This window comes from Misgurnus anguillicaudatus, chromosome 25 (assembly GCF_027580225.2).
Source record: "Misgurnus anguillicaudatus chromosome 25, ASM2758022v2, whole genome shotgun sequence".
NCBI classification, from domain to species: domain Eukaryota; kingdom Metazoa; phylum Chordata; class Actinopteri; order Cypriniformes; family Cobitidae; genus Misgurnus; species Misgurnus anguillicaudatus.
The window spans coordinates 17,260,645-17,276,456 of NC_073361.2; the positions used below are offsets into that span (position 1 = coordinate 17,260,645).

The window sequence follows — 15,812 nt, forward strand, 5'->3', positions numbered from 1 at the left end:
AGTAAAGTCCATTAAAATGAGAAAAATCCTGCAATGTTTTCCTCAAAAAACATAATTTCTTCTGGACTGAACAAAGAAAGACATCAACATTTTGGATGACATGGTGGTGAGTAAATTCTCTGGATTTTTCTTTTAAGAAAATGGACTATTCCTTTAAATTGATTTTCTCATTTAGATTTTTTTGCACCCTCAGATTCCAGGTTTCCAAATAGATGATTTATAAATCTCAATTTCAAAACATTTAACCTAATGTTTGGTTTTGTGGTCTAGGGTCACATATGATGCCATGTAGCATTGATGTTATAATTTCATTTTTATTGTGTATTATCTATTGTAAATCTACAATAAGAAAACAAATAGGAAATCGAGTTCTCCATGCTAGTTCTCCTTCCTATAAACAGAAGATCTATTTAATTTTTTATTTATCTCCCTCACTGTCCAATTATGGTGAAGCACAGTGAAGTTGTGTTTACCTTTACAGGCGTAACTCTGAGCACTGGGGCTACATGCAAACAGAGACATGAGACCTTTGGCTGTCACCTTTTTCAGTGGATTCTGATATGGGATCTTCTCATATTGCTAAATATTAAACAAAAGAACAAAAACCAGCCAATCAGATCGAGCCCCACTGTTTAAAGACAGCCAGTTATTTATTTACAACTATTTTTGCATAAAATATGTATCACACGGTCCACGGACATCCATGGGCATGCTGCCTGAGGCTGTGACTGGCTACAATCTATACACCAGTCTGTGTTACCTCCAGTAACATTTCACACATCAGCTCTCCAGGCTCAGATGACAGGACTTCAGATAAAGAGGACCCAGGCTCCCCTGTGGCCCGATCGTCCACGTGGCCTCCTGATCTCCTTTTAGCCTCCTCCGTGAACAGCACGGAGAGAAACTGCAGGGCCGAAGTGTACAAAGAAGACTCGGCTCCCCGTTGCTCCAAACACGCTCGGAGGGCATCTGAGGACGGACAAACAAGAGCGTTGAGGAAAAAGAATGCAAATATTTAGTTTTTGGAGCTTTTCTCAAACTCCAAGACATGAAGATGCAAGAGATGCAAAACTTCCCAACAAACAATTTTCACCAAGGGGAAACATCTGACAAACCGCCTCTCCAAACGCACAGCCTTTCAAACCACTTCCAAAGCCTGGATACCTGCAGGCAAGTCAGCGAGACTACTGCCCACCCACCTGTTCTAGCATTTCCTACCACATCCATCAGATCTAAAGCAGGCTGATTGTTCTTCTCGTCTCTGGCCCAGGTCTGTCATATGCACCGGGGACACCCATCCACACGTTAAGGTATAATGAGCTTGCCTCCCACTGCTCCATCTTCTCACCCGTCTCCATTTTTATCTAGAACTCCCTCACTCCTATCAACACCTATCAAACCCTTCAATCTTTCTTTCCAAACATCCCTCTTTCATCACATGTGCCATCATTTCCCGTTTGTACTCTGTTTCTTAATGCTCTTTGGTGTGAGTGTGTCACCTGAAAATCGTTGCCAGTGTTTCCCCAGTGCCACGCTGACAGATGGGCCGACCACAGCTTGGTTTCTGCGCAACAGACTAGCCAGGAGCATCAACACATCCGCCCAAGTGTGGAGCACTGCATTCTGGGCCTGGGCATCTGAGGACAAGCAAAACAAGCAGTCGCTCATGAAACACGCTCTTTTCTTTTATACCAAGGTCTTGTGTGAATGACTTTTTGGGGTTGCATAACAAGGAATTAAAGTCGTTCTGGGTTGTCAGTGCGTGTCTCGATCGATACCCGAGTCGGTGACAGACAGCGTTAGGATGGAAATGAGGTTGTTCAGCAGGGGTTTGAAGATCTCTCGCTGGAGCGGCAGATTCTCACTGTGTATTGTTGCTGACTGCAGGAGATGGCAAAAACTCTGCACATAATGCACACTGCTCAGCACCTGGGGGAGGAACGGGGGGAGAGTTAATGAGAAACAAAATTACCAATCAAACAAACAAGCACACGCATTCAGCACTTTACTTTCACAACCATAAACGACAACAAATTGCACAATAACTGCCACAGTGTGAAACAAGACCATAAACCATTGCTGTGACCAAAAACTACTTCTAACTACGTGAAAAAGTGAGCATGTGTGTTACAGTAGTAGTTTCTGATAAGAGTTTTTATATGTGCACATCAGAAATCCCATAATGCACCTGGTTTTTGGCTTCTTCAAAAAGAGCTGGTAGTAAAGGTGTCCTCAATTCATTCATGCACTGATTTATGGCTGCTGCGTCCACCACACTATAACAGGATGAAACCAACAAAAAAAAGTGAAAATACAAATTAATTTACATGTTAATGTTAAAATGTAGCATATGCATGAATCTCATATGAATCTTCTTTTTGTCGGTAAAGAAAAGACAACCACAGTGTGGTATTTAAAATGAGTGGGTGGTGGTACGGATGTGGTTGTCAGGTAAACCAAGAGTTTATATTTATAATTGTATGTGAGTGTGAAACTGAAATGAAGTAGGCACAGGTTTGCAGTATGAGGTATTAATGTGCAGTGTGCATCTGCAAATAAAGGCTTGGAAACATTTATTTTAAAAAAAAAAAAAAACAGAAAAATTTAATCTTTTACCCATCAATTATTTCCAAACCTGTATGAGTTTCATTCTTCAACGGTAAATTGTACTGGTTGCTCAGTTAAATACAAATGTAATAAATGGGAACCTAAAGCTTAAAAAAAATGTAAAAGCATAATAAAAGCGGTTACCAGCTGTCTGGATGGGACGATTATCAGTGAATAATCATTTTGTTCCTCTTAAAAACCTATCATACAATTTCAGAAGAGTTTGAATACAGTCATAGTTCACACTGGACAACAAAACCAGTCATAAGTAGCACGGGTATATTTGTAGCAATAGCCAATAATACATTGCAAAGGTCAAAATAACCAATTTCTTATATGCCAAAAATCATGAGGATATTATGTAAAGATCATGTTCCATGCAGATATTTTGTAAATGTCCTACTGTAAATATATAAAACTTGTATTTTTGTGAATTGATGTAGATTTTTAAAACCCCTGGAAGTGTTAGGGAAAGTTAATTTTAAAAGTAATGCATTACAATATTAAGTTACTCCCCAAAAAAGTAACTAATTGCTTTACTTAGTTACTTTTCATTGGAAAGTACTGCTTACTTTACTTTTAAGTTACTTTTGCGTTACTTTTTCTTACCTGGTCGAGGCTTGATCTCTTTCAGGCCTTGCAGGTGTTTTTTTATGATCGCAAAAATGTCAAGCTCTGGCCTGCCATATCCGTTTTTGATTTAAATTGTTCCCGACAGGCGCACAGAGTGCATAATTCTACGTTAATATTTTCAGTTAAAATCAGTACATTCTTTTATTTTTAAATTGAATTAATTAAACTGAAAAATAACTCGCATTACTATTTAAAAAAGTAACTTAAATATTAATATGAACATTTATAAAGTAATGCGTTACTTTAATCGTTACTTCAGAAAAGTAATATTATTACGTAAAGTAATGCGCGTTACTTGTAATGCGTTACCCCCAACACTTCTAACAACCCATACATCAATGGAAAGTGTATTTATGCAGATGCATAAGGCTATGTTTACACGTGGACGGCTATTTTCATAAACGGACATTTCAACCTCTCCGGTTTCAAAAGTAATATCGTGCACACATGTCAGTTTTCAGAAAAGTGTTTATTTACACGTACCCGTGCATATTTGCCGTCAAGAGACGCTCAAGCCCATGTAAGCCAATCACCGGCAGCGCTGGTGGTGACGTGAACTGGTTCTTCATGTTGGAGGGAGGAGTTGTTGCAGTAGGTGATTGATGACGTCAACGTACCGCGAGAGCGAGTTGAGGAATCACACGTAGAGGTCTAATTTCGAATCGCTCTCGCGGTACTTTGACATCATCCGTCCGTCGGTTCTTGCAGCTCCGCATGAAGTCAAACACGCGTAAAATTGCTGACCTCCGAGCACTCGTCTCTGCTCCTCGACATAATGGAGCAGCTGTATTTGCAAATACAAACACACGAAACGAGTTTGCACGAACATAAATGTGATCTTGGAAGCATTCAGAGTAGCAGTCACATGTAAACATGGGTTGCACCTTTGACGTAGGTGCCAGCTCTGGCGCATACTCTGTGACGTTGCCTGCTTAAACATCCGTTTGTCTCACTTTACATGCAACCGTGCAACCGAAGATTTTCAAGATCTTCGGTCTGGCCGGAGTTTTTAGAAACAATCGGTTTCAGAGGCGAGTTCTCCGTTTGCGTGTAAACGAGGGGCACAAACGAAGGTAAATCTCTCAGTTTTTAAAAATAACCATGTACGTGTAAGCAGAGCCTCAATCAACAGCTTTCATAACTGCTTTTGTTGTCCAGGGTCACATATGTAACACCTATGGTGCACTTTTTAAATATTAAAGGTCTCAGTCCCCATTGTAATTGCATGTAAAAGAGTGGCCAGATTTGTGAGCTTGCCGTGAAAACCCATTTGAAGTTATTTGTTTTTAGTGATTTACTGTTTTCTACATAAAATCATCCTACAAAATGTAACAACATTCTGTGAAAATATAACCTTGATATCTTTAATATTGACTAAGGCAAAGATTAAATCAATGTGAATGAAATATCAATCAAATCTTGATGCTCTTAAAGGAAAACACCACCCTTTTTCAATATTTTACTATGTTCTTTCCTCAATTAGATGAATTAATACATACCTATCTTTATTTAATGCGTGCACCTAATCTTTGTACAGTGCGTCGTGAATGTGTTAGCATTTAGCCTAACCCCATTCATTCCTTAGGATCCAAACAGGGATAACCTTAGAAGCCACGTTTTGTTTTGTGCAATAATGCTTACTCGTAACTACTCATGTAACAGTTTTTAAATAGGGAAAACATTGAAGTGTTTGGTGGCTTCTAAATTCATCCCTGTTTGGATCCTAAGGAATGAATGGGGCTAGGCTAAATGCTAACACATTCACAATGTGCTGTACAAAGATTTAGTGCACGCATTAAAAAAAGATAGGGATGTAATCAATTGTCTAAGTTGAGGTAAGAACATAGTAAAATATTAAAAACTGTGGTGTTTCCTTTAATCTCATCATTAGATTATAAGACATTTCTCCAATTATGTTCCACACAAAGAAATCATTTTGGGTGTACTGCTTCTTTAAGAAAAGATAACCCAAGTTTAAAAACGATTCAAAATATCAATCTAATGCCTTAAACGGTATACAATAATGACAGAATGTTGAAATATGAAACGTCTGTGTGTTTCTAACCTGGCCATTCCTTCCAGTATTTGGTTTTGTTTGAGAGCAGATAGACTAAACTCAGGAAGCACAGCCACTAGGTTGTCAAGCAGACCACACACCGCTAGCAACAAGTGAGGGGTTACTATAGCAACAGGCTCAGACCTCCCCCCTGGGTGGGAGTCTTGAGTGAGGGCAGAGTCCGAGCTGTCCATGTCACTTTGACCTGTATCACAACGAAAGCACAGCAGAAAGACTCAAATCACTGAATAATCAATCAAACATGGAAAGATTCCTGGAAGATTCGCAGCATTCATACCCTGAGCAGTAAGTCTGTTGGCTGAAGTATCTTGGATGACACAGGAGGTTGGGGCTGGAGAATGTGACCTGCTTGAGCTACCTGATGCAATCTGAAACACAAAAAAACAGACATGATAACAATGATAATGAAGACTGGAATAGCCCCCCAAGGTCATGTGCATGAAGCACAAGCTGCGAGAGGTTCATTGTTTACTTATTAGGCATTTACAAATGAATGAATATTGATTGGTTACTAAAGAATTGAAGTACAATAGGTTCACTCCTATATCTGCAAATAAAGTAAAATCTTTTGGTGTTATGTTCAAATTGAGTACAGTGATACATAAAGACTGAATGTCTAAATTGAACCGCTGTTAAAAGATGTGTAGCTCTAATTTAACAAACAAATGTCTGCATGAACAACAACAATAATGCTATTGTTGGTGTATACAACAAATGAGTGGTTCTCGCTCATACAAACACATTTGACAAGTGCGAGCCTAAGTGGTAAGTGGAGCTACTTAAAACCTCATAAAACCTGTTACATTTATAATCATGGCTCCGTTTTCCAATAACGTTGTCTCTTTGTGTGTTATGAAGACTTATTTAAAGGTGGGTGTACGATTATTGAAAAACACTTTGTAAAAGGGAGGGCCGACTACCAAAACACACTTGTAGCCAATCAGCAGTAAGGAGCGTGTCTACTAATCGACCTCGTTGTCTGGGTGGCGTATGTGTGAGGCGGGTCTATCAAAAGAAGGTCCAGATTCTATTGGGCTAGGGCAGTGCTTCTCAATTATTTTCTGTCACGTCCCCCCTAGGAAGAAGTAAACATTTCGCGCCCCCCCCAACTCTCTGCCGCGACTGTAAATAGTATAATTTGTCTATAAAATGACACATCAGCAAAGCATTGTATCCTTATTAACATTAAAGAAAACACAAAAAAAGAAATATCAATCAACTTACAACAAAAAATAACTTGTTTTTTAGTCTGTAAAAGAAAAGACTTAAAATGCATCAATTTGCCTGAAATAAAAAAATCAATCCTTATTTACAGTATATTTTTTGACCATTTGATACTGAAAAATTAAATTAAATATAATCAATAAATAATAATAAAAACTCAAGCGGCTTATCAGCATGTTTGGGGTGTAATGTCTTTAAGTGACGGTGCAAAAAAATCACTTCCTGAAAAAGTATTTTCCCCAGGGTCTCGCACGCCCCCCCTGGTGTCGCTTCGAGCCCCCCCTGGGGGTCCCGCCCCACTATCTGAGAAGCACTGGGCTAGGGGCATGTTTAAGTGATTTTCAAATGTCAACATTGGCTTTTAGAGATCGTGCACAATGCCTCTAACGTTATGTTTTTATTACCTTAGAATGAGACGTTTTATCTACATACACCGAGGGTCCCCTTACGTGGAAGTCGCCATTTTGTGACACCATGTTTCTACAGAAGCCCTTAAGGGACAAACTTTTTTACTAAGTTGTCTTCGATGATAACATGTTTTTCTGGTGGCGGCTACCGTAGCTTCTCTATGCGTTTCAAAAGCGAGGGGTGAGCAGTGGACTGAGCCGTTGGTTGCAATTCGCAACCTCACCACTAGATACCGCTAAAATTTACACACTGCACCTTTAAAACACAGAGAGTGGTCTACAAAAAATTCATATGTACTAACCAGAGTGCTGGAAGTGGAGATGGATCCCGAGACCTGATTCTGGTTGATGGAAGGTCTCCAGTTCTTCAAAGAATCATTCAGATACGTCTCTACAAAAACATTTACAAATCAGTACTTACCAAGTAAACACATACTGGATTAACTAATGGCACTAACAATTTACTAAAAGTTTACTAATCATCTAAAATGTGACCCAATCTGAAAACCAATCTGGTGTCTTTTTTTGTGATGTACTGTTTTCCTTATAAAATAAAAATAAAATTGTGAAAATATAACCTTGGTATCTTTAATATTGACTGAATAAGGTCATATCAAAGATTGACATCAATGTGAAATCAAACTCTGATGCTCCTAATCTCATCATTAGAGTATGAGACTTTAGCCTGGATGTCATAGACAGGGTCACATATGGTATTAATACAGAATAAACATTGATAATTTGTAGAAACATATGGGGGTCAGCAATTCAGACGTCCACTAATAGCAGGCTTTACTCATGTGGACACAGTACCATGGGTGACATTGACAGGCAGGGGAGGAGGGCCGAGGGTGAAGGCATGTCGGCCCGTGTAACAGTTCTTCACCATCTGGCCCACGGTCTCAAAAAACTGGCAGTGGTACAGCAGTGCCTGCAGCGCAGGAAGCCCAACCAGACACAGACCTGAATCCTCATCGTGCACACAGGGACTCTGAATAATACAGGAGGAGAAAAAGAACAAAAGAAGTAAAGAAATGGAAAATTAAAACTTTGAAAACCATAATCAGCAGAAATCAACACAGACAGATTTGTTATGTCTAATCAGTTTTTACGATGTTTACTGCTGAAGATTCAGTCTGTTCTTCTGTAAACATACCTGCCAGGCACAGTCTTTGGCCTCTTCTGCATTAGCCGGCATTGGCATCACAAGAAGGTTTTGCAAAATAAATGCCGCCTGTTGGGAGGAGAAACATTAAAGTCGGCAATACTGCCATCTTGTTGCAAATGAATGGAAATGCATGCTGAGTGAATTCTCTGAGGGATTAAAGAGAGCTTGTGGCAAACTTTTTAAAGCGAAAAAGAAAATATTTTTATTTAATTTCTGTGAAAAATGCACAAGGAATAGAGCGAACAGTACAGCAAATATGTGCTGGTATTCTGTAATAATTTAATAGTAACTCAAAATGACATTAAAAATACATTCTTTTTAATAAAAATAAATCTTTTTTCAATATTTTATGGACGGATTAAAATTGAGCAAAGCAGAAAATATATTATGACGAATATGCTGTGCACCCTCTACCTGCTAGTGTGCTGTTTGCACTTGAAGATGTAGCGTAGTTAACATTTTAATTTTATTTATTTTGCTATTTTTTATTTACATTTTTTGTTTATTAAAATGTAATGTTTATTCAAAGAAACTTTGATATTTTAGTGTCACAGGCCACTTTTGTGTAAATTACTAAAAAAAGTTACTTGTTTGTAAAAAACACTCAGAAGTTTTGTTCAATGCGTCGTTTTAATTTCCACTGAAAGAGGAAGTTAGGATGGGGCATATTAAGTGGCTCCTCCCCCTTTGCAATGTCATAAATATCATTTATGAGTATTAGCATAAGTACAAGACTGTAAGTTCTGAATGATTATATCTTAAAAATGCTAGTTTACAGACAACCTAAAGCAGTGGTTCTCAAACTTTTTCAGCATGCGGCCCCACTTGTGTACGGCACATTCCATCGCGGCCCCCCAAAGAAAATTTATGACAAAACCAGTTTTAAAACTAAAAATTTTAATTAAACAAAACATTTTAAACTATACAAAGTAGTGCTGTTGGTTAGTAGCCTTATTTTTTAGGTGTAACTACACAGAATTCATGATAAATTAATGTATTTTATAAAATGTCATAAAACTGGGGCCCGCGGGGGGCCCCAGTTTTATGACATTTTAGTTTTCAGTTTGAGAACCACTGACCTAAAGGGATAGTTCACAGAAAAATGAAAATTCTGTCATCGTTTTCTCATTCTCATGTTGTTCTAAATCTGTATACATCTAAAGAACACAGAAGATACATAAAGTGGCAGGGTATCTGCATGAGATTAAGCCGCAACAAATGTCGGTGTGGTTGTCACAAACCATCAAAAACGTAAAAAATCTCCCTATCCAGACGTGATTTCTGTACTCACCTCTCGCCGCACCATACTGCACTCCTGTCTGTCCAGCAGAATGTTGAGCACAGTCGCCCAGAGGCCTCCTGAGATATTCTGGCAACTCGCTGACAGCGCCACGCACCCTTTCTCCAGTGAACTCAGAGCCGCACCCACAGCCAGACTGGCACAGCGGACCTGAATACACACAAACACTCACTTAGACCCAACACATGTGCTTGGCAGTGCTAACTGCCATTGGCTCTTTGGCACACGGATCTGTGATCATCGTGGCCATTATTTTCAATGCTCTGCATCTGCTAAGCTAAAGGGAGGACATGCACGAGTGCTTGGGAAAACCATTTGATGCTACAGTATGAATGTTATTAATTCATGGAAGAATGGTAAACCATGGACACTTAAAAACCAAGACTTCTGTCTTAAAGATTTTAGCAAGTAGTAACTTTGTGACCATATAAGATTTTCATAAGCCATAAATAAAAAAAATTTTGACATAACATTTTAAGAACTCTTTGGCTTTGTTCACAGACATGAACAATATGTAAAAAATTAAATGGGTTCTGTGTTTATCAGCCTAAAATAAGCCTGTGCCCACTATTTGGATTAAAAGTATATATTAGTAATTAGTATTAGTAATTAAAAAAGTATTTAATATTTGTAAGACTTACCTCAGGGTCACGGTCAACCCACAGAGGAATTAACCAGGCCAGGCCGAGCTGGGCGGCGCCTTGTTCATCAGAACTTTGTTCACGCCCCAGAGACCACAAAGATATCCAGTCCTTTAACACACACACAAACTTTATATATTAAAAAAATCATTTTATTGATTTAAACTTATTTATTTGAGAGTAGACCTATTAAATCAGTTATAAGCTTGTTTCGAGTAATTGACTTATATTATATGATAAAAATGTACTTATTATCAGTATCCACAATTAACAAATGTGTCAGCACCCTCTTGTGTTAGTTTTAACTAATTTTTTGACAAAATTTCCAGAATACAATCAACATCAGTTTATTGGGCATCAATTACCCAATTTTCCAGATACAATCGCAAAAAAATTTAAAAACCCATATAAGACGACCCCAACTTATTTCTAAAATACAAATGATGGCAGTTCTGACCTCATTTTTACTTTCCTTCATCATCTCATGTGACAGGTGAAGCAGGCAGATAACTGCATTCTTTGTCACTCCTTTGCCCATGAAGGACATTGAGTTTCCTCCCAAATCTATGTAGAATGAGGAGACGACCTGTGCAGAAGAGTTAAACAAGACATCATCATAATAAGCAAAGTAAAGCCAGTTTCACAACAACTTCCAACTTCTGTTTTTAAATAATCTAACAGGATGTCACTCTCTTTTAGCTTTACTAAAGTGGAATTTTGAGTTATGATGACATGTAATTGGGTTACAGAGGGATATGGATGCAAAAGTAACTGGAGACTGGAGCTGGTTAGCATGTAGTAAATATTTGGCAAAATCTTGAATTGTGTGTTTAAGGTTTTCTCCCTGGCTTAGAGCAGCACATGGCTAAGGGGGTCGGTACACCAAAAAGTCGTAGAACGATGCGCCGGTTGGTTGTTGTGATATTTGCCCCACCTCTCCTCCACTTTGATTGGACGGCCGAGTGAAAAGTGACATTGACGAGCTGAGTGTTACGCCCAAAGTTGAAAAAAATTCAAAGTTTTTGAAAAGTGTACCACTTCTATTGGAAACAATTGAAAACATAAGCCGTCCGCTGGTGTAAACATCTTGGTGTGCGTGCCCCCTAGGGGTGGGCGATAAATCACCTGCCATTCTCATGCATCAGTAAAGCCGGTTCCGTGATTAGTAGTAAATTGCCATCTCCTGCTTTCAAATGGAGTGGAATTTACTACACAGAGCCGTATTTGGCCGAGATGATTTCATAATCGTGGACAAATTGCCTCCGATAATGTATGCGATTTTGCCTAGCTTTTTGGTGAAATACGGCTCTGTGTAGTAAATGCCGCTCCAGGCGATTTATCGCCCACCACTAATGCCCCCTAAGCCAGCTGAATGAGGTACTTAAAGCTGATAGTGCACTTGTATGTATATTTATTTACTTCCAAGAGTCCACTGAGGTACTTAAAGCAGAGAGTGTGCGGTTCCTCGTCCGGTGTGTGAGCGCTCCAGCCGGGCAGGGCCGTCACATTGGCCATGGTCCTGAGTGTGCGCTCCAGAGAGGGCAGGCCGTAAAAGCGTGGAGCGTCAGACAAACGCAGGCACTGCAGAAGACGCACAGACAGCTCAGAGGCAAACGGCCCGGACAGAACCTCACACATCCTGGAAAACAGACATAAATGAAGGAGAGAGGAATAAAATGTGAACCACATTAAAAATATTAATGAAGCACCACTATTAGGAATCATATTAAATACAGGGTTCCTACTCTAAGCCAAATGTCAAAATCCCAGACTTTCACTGACTAAAAAAGTAGAAATTTCATGACCTTTGTACACCGCGAGTTTATAAAAAATGTAGCTTAAATGTCTGAAATGAATAAACAAGGTCAATAAACAGCTGTTTAGATTGTAGTCTCACATGAAATCAGTGGAGGCTTGGAACCAAAAACTGCATTCCTTACGTTACAACTTAAAGGGACACTCCACTTTTTTGAAAATATGCTCATTTTCCAGCTCTCCTAGAGTTAAACATTTAATTTTAACCGTTTTGGAATCCATTCAGTCGATCTTTGGGTCTGGCGCTACCACTTTTAGCATAGCTTAGCATAATCTATTGAATCGGATTAGACCATTAGCATCGCGCCTAAAAAATAACAAAAGAGTTTCGATATTTCGATATTTAAAACTCGATTCTTCTGTAGTTACATCGTGTACTAAAACTGACAGAAAATTAAAAGTTATGATTTTCTAGACCAATATGGTTAGGAACTATACTCTCATTCTGGCGTAATAATCAAGGACTTTGCTGCCGTAACATGGCTGCAGGAGGCGCAACGATACTACGCAGTGTCCGAAAATAGTCCCCTGCTATTAAAAGTTACCAAGGGGATTATTTTCAGGGGCTGCGCACCATCATTGCACCTGCCGCAGCCATGCCACGGCAGCAAAGTCCTTGACTATTAAGCCAGAATGAGAGAATAATCCTAGCCATTTTGGTCTAGAATATCGCAACTTTTAATCTGTCAGTCTTAGTACACGATGTAAATACAGAAGAGTCAAGTTTTAAATAGGAAAAATATTGAAACTTTTTGGTTATTTTTTAGCGTGATGCTAATGGTTTAATCAGATTCAATGCATTATGCCAAGCCATGCCAAAAGTGTTAGCGCCAGACCCGGAGATCAACTGAATGGACTCCAAAACGGCAAAAATCAAATGTTTAACTCCAGGGGAGCTGGAAAATAAGCCCATTTTCAAAAAAAGTGGAGTGTCCCTTTAACAAGCAGATTACATTGATAAATGCTAACTAAAATTTAAAGCGACAAACAAATCCCTAAAATTTCATGACTTGGAAAAAAATATATAAAATGTCTGGAATTCCATGTCCTGTGAGAACCATGTCAATAATTTCTGCAAAAGTTGGTGTGGTGTACTTTAGTGCTTGAAGACCTGGGCTTGCATCTGGGAACTTGTTGGATTAAAGTAAGAGACACATTTTGGGTTAACTATAACCCCAACAGCACAAACAAATCAGAAAAGCTGTGTGGTAATATACTAATTTTCTTTAAATTAACTCCACTGTAAGTCATGATACTCACATTTCTAAACATTACTGTCGACTGCAAAGAAATTCATGCTGTGTTTTAAAATATTGCTTGTGTTATGAAACATACCGAACTAAATTAACCATAACATCAAAAAGCTATAACAAGCAAGCACCCTGACTGAACGATACCTTTGATTTCAGCTGCCAGCTTATAAAACGAAAATGTATGCAGGAAAATGTCTTGGTACATCAGATTTGCATTACACAGTGGGAGTTTTCGATTTACAGATCCTCGAGGAGTTACTCCATAAATAACAAAATGAAATTAAAAGCATCATTAGATTTGTATGTTTCCCCTGATGGCAGGTAGAGGTACAAGTCTCCCTATGAGGGTAGTAAAACCGTTATGCATATAAAGCATGAGAGAGAGAGTATTTTAGGAAATACAAATTTGTCTTGTCTGCCTAAATGGTCTCAGCGAGTTTGTTTTGAGGAGCAAACAGATGTTGTTGGGTGTTTTCACACCCTCATTAACCACAGGTGCACACTGAACTCAATAGCAACTACAGCTTATTGGTTTCAGATTTAATTAAAAAGCACAGCAGTCTCAATACCCATCACCCTGCTTAAAATAAAACACATTAAAGTCATTTCATACCTTTAATCAATAGAAAGACAGTGATTAACACTCAAGACATGAGCTTTGGTGCTCATACCCGAGACTCGCACTCTTTTTCTTTCCAAACTTTCCATATAAATAACTATTAAATATATCTTCCAGCATGCTGTTGGATGAAAACTTTAAATTTTATAATCTCCGAACAGGAAACAAAGCCAAGGCAGTAATCAGGTGGCACATTGTGTGTGTGTGGGGGCTCTAAAGATAGAGCAAGTGTGATTTTGTCAATAAATAAGTCAGTGAGTCACTGTGTGCGTGTGACGGGTTTGTGAGTCACTGTTCTGTGTTTGTGTCGCATACTCACTATGTGTGTGTGTGTGTTACCTGTCAGAAGTGTGTGTCAGTCGTAGAAGCAGAGTGTTGAAGAGCCCTGTCAGTTCTCTTTGTAGCCGGTGACTGAGGTGGGCCTGGAGCTCATCTGCCTCCCCCTGGATCTGTGTGTTTGTTTGCGGTTCACCACTCAGCAACAGGTTCAATAGGGTGTGTGACTCCTACACACAAACATGCATGGTTACTTAACAATCGGATCTGTCAATTACAGCTGCCCAGTGCCTCTAGACACACCAGCAATAGCAAACCTTTATAGACTTACCTACAAATCCCCACAGCAGAAAAAATATACTTTTTTGAAGATAAAGAGTGATATCTGGCCATACAGAATTTGTCTAACTACCAAATGTGGTTGCAAAAGTGGTTATCTGAAAGTGGACACCAATAACCATTTGCCAAGGAGTTCTGGTTGGCTGCTAAGACACCAAGAGCCAGTTGCTATGGCGTCCTGTTTGGTCGTTAGGACACCAAGAGCCAGTCACTAGTGCATCCTGGTTGTTTCTAGAATACCAAGAGATGATTGCTAGGGTGTTCCAGATAGATGCTAGGATATCACAAGCCAGTCGCTAGGGTGTTCTTGAGAGCCAGTCACTAGAGCCGTTTCTCAATACCAAGTACGCCAAGTTCGGACTTGCGTCCTTCCTAGTTCGGACTTGCAAGTTCAGACTCGAAAGAACGAACTTCTGACGCGAAATGCATTCTGGGAAACTTTGTTGTCATAAGTCCACACAAGTCTCCTCTGATGCATCCTCGATAAAATGGGCGGATCAAGAACACATCCGGGGATTTTATGTGAACTTGGGCTTGATGCGAACTTTGAATTGGAACAGTACTTGGGCCGCGACTGATGACGTTTCACAAGTCCACAAGAACGCAAGTACAGACAAGAACGCATATTGAGAAACGGCTTAGGTCATCCTGGTTGGTTGCCAGAATACCAATATATGGTTGCTAGGGTGTTCCAGGTGGATGCTAGGACACCAAGAGCCTGTAGCTAAAGTGTATTGGTTTGGTTGCTGGGACCCCAGGAGATGATTTTTAGGGTGTTATATGGGGTTGTTAGAATATCATAAGACAAGTAATCTTGTTAGTTTCTAGGACACCATGAGCCAGTTGCTAGGACACCATGAGCCAGTCACCAGGGCATCATGGTTGGTTGCTAGTACACCAAGAGACGGTTGCTAGGGTGTTCCAGGTGGTTGCTACAGTAGGACATCACAAACCAGTTGCTAGAGTGTTCTTGAGAGCCAGTCACTAGGGCATCCTGGTTGGTTGCCAGAATACCAAGAGATGGTTGCTAGGGTGTTTCAGGTGGATGCTAAAACACCAAGAACCAGAAGCTAAAGTGTTCTGGTTTGGTTGCTAGGACCCCAAAAGAAGATTTTTGGAGTGTTATATTGGGTTGTTAGAATATCATGAGACATTTGTTTAGAAAGTAATCTTGTTGCTAGGACACCAAGAGCCAGTCACTAGGGCATTATGGTTGGTTGCTAGTACACCAAGAGACGGTTGCTAGGGTGTTCCAAGTGGTTGCTAGGACATCACAAACCAGTTGCTAGAGTGTTCTTGAGAGCCAGTCACTAGGGCATCCTGGTTGGTTGCCAGAATAGCAAGAGATGATTGCTAGGGTGTTCCAGGGGGATGCTAGGACACCAAGAGCCAGTAGCTAAGGTGTTCTGGTTGGTTGCTAGGACCCAAAGAGATGATTGTTTGGGTGTTATAG

General features: G+C 39.6%; 1 protein-coding gene across 3 annotated transcripts in view; it reads right to left on the reverse strand.

Annotated features, from left to right (window-relative positions):
• The window catches only part of rttn (rotatin), a 58,807-nt gene that overhangs the window by 12,625 nt on the left and 30,370 nt on the right, over nucleotides 1-15,812 (reverse strand). For all 3 annotated transcript variants that reach the window (XM_073863635.1, XM_073863636.1, XM_073863634.1), the window contains exons 27-41: nucleotides 14,084-14,250; nucleotides 11,477-11,696; nucleotides 10,515-10,643; nucleotides 10,058-10,168; nucleotides 9,408-9,566; nucleotides 8,105-8,182; nucleotides 7,762-7,939; nucleotides 7,251-7,339; nucleotides 5,595-5,685; nucleotides 5,306-5,501; nucleotides 2,189-2,276; nucleotides 1,779-1,929; nucleotides 1,500-1,637; nucleotides 761-969; nucleotides 474-579 (exon numbers count right to left, since the gene is read on the reverse strand). In XM_073863635.1, coding sequence (XP_073719736.1) covers nucleotides 474-579; nucleotides 761-969; nucleotides 1,500-1,637; nucleotides 1,779-1,929; nucleotides 2,189-2,276; nucleotides 5,306-5,501; nucleotides 5,595-5,685; nucleotides 7,251-7,339; nucleotides 7,762-7,939; nucleotides 8,105-8,182; nucleotides 9,408-9,566; nucleotides 10,058-10,168; nucleotides 10,515-10,643; nucleotides 11,477-11,696; nucleotides 14,084-14,250 — 2,110 coding nt within the window. The remainder of the gene's footprint in view (nucleotides 1-473; nucleotides 580-760; nucleotides 970-1,499; nucleotides 1,638-1,778; nucleotides 1,930-2,188; nucleotides 2,277-5,305; nucleotides 5,502-5,594; nucleotides 5,686-7,250; nucleotides 7,340-7,761; nucleotides 7,940-8,104; nucleotides 8,183-9,407; nucleotides 9,567-10,057; nucleotides 10,169-10,514; nucleotides 10,644-11,476; nucleotides 11,697-14,083; nucleotides 14,251-15,812) is intronic.